Below are 3,930 nucleotides of genomic sequence, written 5' to 3'. Positions count from 1 at the left end.
GGGTCTCTTCGCCTCTACAATCAAGCTCTCCCAATAAATGTGTGCAGAAGGATCCTGTTGCAGCGTCGTTCTTGCTGGTGGAGTCGGATGCGCACAAGACTTTCAGCCTGTTAGTCAGAAGTCACAGGAAGAAAAAGGGACACTTAGAAAAGTTATGATAGCCTTTATTACTAAGTTGTAAAAAGTTTCCTATGAAAGCCATCTAAGGGGAAAAGCAAAAAGATCCTAAGTGGGGAAAGGAAAAGGGAAAAATTCTTCTAAGTGGGGAAAGGCAAAAAATTCTAGTCTAAGTGGGGAAAGGCTTTAAAAAATTCTTCTTTCTCCTTTGTCTTCAGTACCTATACATCTTTCAGAATACATGATCACAAAGTTCACACAAAAAATCAAATCATAAATTGAAATAGAAGTTTAGAACAGAGAATGTCTACATTCATATCTATTAGGAATAATTTTCTGGCTAAACATTCATCACCTGTCTCAGCTCCACGGGTTTACTGAAGGTTTAAAACCATAACTAAGTTATTAGTGAAGTTTTGTATAGATAAATCCAGTCAATATTTTATCTTCTGTCCTAGCACCTATAATAAATCATTAGTTCCCTTTATATGACTTTTGGTTAATTGTTTTATCACCTCTTGGAATGTGCTCTGAATAGGAGAAAGTCTGGTTACCATCTAAGAACTGGTAACATTTGGGAGTTTGGCCGAGTTCTCATTGCAGTTTTGACTATCAAAAAGGACTTAATAGGAGTCCCAGTAAAAAAGAGCTTAGTAATCACAGATATAATTTTAGGAATTCTTATAGGATCATCATGATGACTTAAGTCATCTATTTGTCTATATGGCATCATTACAAGACAATACATCTTCATAGATCTGCAGAGATCTGCTCCAACTTAGTGATTGTTATATATTTTTAATAATAACAGGAAAAGCAAATATTAATAGCAGGAATCTTCCCTAAAATGAATTCCTTACAGCCTTGCTTAATAAGGGCGCACCTGTCGCAAATCATATAATAATCCGAAATAGACCACTTCAGGATGATGCTTGTCCCATTATGACTCCTGACACTTAGCAGAGAGACAGACTTTGTTGTTGTTGTTATTCGAGACAGGGTTTCTCTGTATAGCTCTGGCTGTCCTGGAACTCACTCTGTAGACCAGGCTGGCCTGGAATTCAGAAATCCGCCTGTCTCCTCCTCCCAAGTGCTGCCCGGTGAGAGACAGATTTCTAGTACAGCAAGTTGAAGTCTGGCTGGTGGTGCCTCCCACCAATCCCAGCAACTGGAAGATGGAGAGCATTCCAGAATTAGGAATTCAGGGTCATCTTCCTTTGGAAAGGGAGTTCAAGGCCAGAGGAGGCTAAAAGAAATCTTCTCGACTCGCAACCTCCACGACCAAAGAAACATTTGATAATATAAATTTTGCCAAGCACCCTAGATGAGGTGATCAATGAACAACTCCATCGTACCCTGTGACTCTTGCCCGTTAATTCCCATAGTAGGAAGGCAGGTACAGTCTTCGACGTCAGCCTGGGCTACATACAGTTAGAGCTACATAGCAAGATCCTGTCTTTTTGGTTTTGCTTTGTTTTTTTTCGAGACAGGGTTTCTTTGTGTAGCTCTGGCTGTCCCGGGACTCATTCAGTAGTGATCTCGAACTAACAAAGTTCTTCGCCTCTGAGTACTGGGATTAAAGGGACAAGACCTTTAATCTGCTGTCTCCACGGGACAAGACCCTGTCTTAAAACAAAGGAAACGATGATTTATTCAGGGCCACACACCTGCATCACTCACTATAAGGGGCTACAGTGTAGCTTTAACTGAACAGCAGTCACAAACCTAAAATGCTAAGAATCCGGAACTTAGGCCCGGAGGGCTCTAGAAAATACCGGGTTTCCGGACCTTGGGGCAATTGGCTGGTCACGCAAAGCTTTGTGGGTCTTATAGTTTCTCTCAGGGACTTCATGTGCCAGGAGACAGGGACGCATTGCATGGTGGGAGATTGAGTCCTCTTAGGAAGACCAGTCCCGGAAGTTGGGACTGCGCCTGCGCCTGCGCAGTGTATTCTTCCTCAAGCGCGGGAGTCTTGGTTTGCGTGGAGCGCTGCAGTCACTGTCTTGTTTTTCTGGGCGCGTTCGGCCTTTTGTGGTGGGATGGCTTTCGGAGAGAAGGCAGCGGGCGGCCGCCGCAGAGGGGTTGTCGTCACCCCGGGATGCCTGTAGGAGGGGTCCAAGGGTCCTCACGGCTTCGGTGCTTTCGTTTTCCTCCGTCACTGTCGCCCTGCCCGTGGAAAGCATGGGGTCAGCCCGGGACTCCGCTTTCGAGAAGCAGCATCTCTGGATGTACCTACAGGCGCTGGGCTTGGATCCGAACTCCAGCATCACGTTCGGCGGGAAGATGGTGCCGCACGCGCACCTTGGAGAGTAAGGAGATCTGGGGCGGTGGCGTGGTCCTTAGTGTCCAGTCACTGGCGGCAGAACCCTGTGGCGGGGGACTGGTCGTCACCAGTGTAAGGGATGCGGGTGCGGGACGCTTTAGAGGCGTGCTCTGCAGTTGAGACACAACGGCGGGCCCGCTTAACCCTGCCTTTGTGGTCTGTAGTTGGTGGGAGGCGTCGGGGAACTATATATATGCAAACATCTTATAAGTAGTTAACTGTAGGTTTAAACTTTGAATCCGAACTAAAACATGTTACAGCTAGCAAAAACATAATAATGTGTGGAAATGAAAATCAAAAGCCGATACCCTTTCGTTTGCCACTTCAGTTATGGTTGCGATCACAAAAAGAAATACTTTGTTTATATTTGTATACTTTAGACGTGAGCTTCCGGTTTCAGGCCCCTTTCCTATCTATTATTATTATATCACCATCATCACCATTATTACTTTTTTTGTTTGTTTGTTTTTGTTTTTCGAGACAGGGTTTCTCTGTATAGCCCTGGCTGTCCTGGAACTCACTGCCTCTGCCTCCCAAGTGCTGGGATTAAAGGCGTGCGCCACCACCGCCCGGCTACTATTAATTTTGAGACAACCCCCCTCTCTCCGTGTAGTCATGGGTGTTCTGGAATTCGCTCTGTAGACTAGGCTGGCCCTGCATCCGGAGTGCTGGGATTTTAATTCCATCGCCTTGCTCTTCCGGATTGCTGTTTTGCTTGCTTGCATGTCTTGTGTGAAGTTGTCAGATCTCCTGGGCTGGAGTTACAGTTTAGAACTGCGATGTGGATTCTGGGAGTTGAACCACTGCTTGTAACCTGAGACATTTCTCCAGTCTCAATGAATTTTGTCTTTTGTTTGATTTTTGTTTTTGTTTGTTTATTTTTCAAGACAAGGCTTCTGGATCTCTTTTTGTGGACAGGGTAGCCTTGAACTCAGATACCAGCCTGCCCCTGCCTCTTATGTGCTGGGGATTAAAACGTCCCACCAACCATCCCTAGTTAAATTAACTTTGTTTTGTTTTTTGATGCTTTAGACATTTTTATGCAACCTCAGTTAGATAGGTATATAATAGTATGCAATCATTCACTTGTAGTAGGTTATGCATGTTATTTTAAAGCAATTCCATAGTATACATGTAATTTTACTCTTAGGGATGAAAGTAAACTTGCATACTAAAGGATGCTCCCCCTTTTTTTTCTTTGAGATGGATGATCATATACCATGGCCTCCAGCTCTGTGCCTCTCTTGCTTAAGTGTTGATTTCATGTTAACTTTTGGTTGATGCATTTTCAGAAACTTTTTTACTGCTGTTACATTCAGCCCTCACATAACTATGCTACCAGAATAGGGTGATGAAGTTTCCAGAAACAGGGCTGGCTGGACGTGGTGGCGCATGTCTTTAATCCCAGCACTCAGGAGGCAGAGGCAGGCGGATTTCTGAGTTCAAGGCCAGCCTGGTCTACAGAGTGAGTTCCAGGACAGCCAGGGCTA

General features: G+C 44.6%; 1 protein-coding gene across 1 annotated transcript in view; it reads left to right on the top strand.

Moving 5' to 3' along the window:
• The first annotated feature begins 2,087 nt into the window (after positions 1–2,087).
• Positions 2,088–3,930, top strand: part of Haus6 (HAUS augmin like complex subunit 6) — a 30,005-nt gene continuing 28,162 nt past the window's right edge. The window contains 1 exon segment of the mRNA XM_021161205.2: positions 2,088–2,426. Within this exon segment, the coding sequence (XP_021016864.1) occupies positions 2,299–2,426 (128 nt within the window). The 5' untranslated portion in view covers positions 2,088–2,298.

The sequence above is a fragment of the Mus caroli genome, chromosome 4 (genome assembly GCF_900094665.2).
Source record: "Mus caroli chromosome 4, CAROLI_EIJ_v1.1, whole genome shotgun sequence".
NCBI classification, from domain to species: domain Eukaryota; kingdom Metazoa; phylum Chordata; class Mammalia; order Rodentia; family Muridae; genus Mus; species Mus caroli.
Note: the sequence above shows the minus strand (reverse complement) of the source record. Positions and strands in the feature narration are given on the sequence as shown.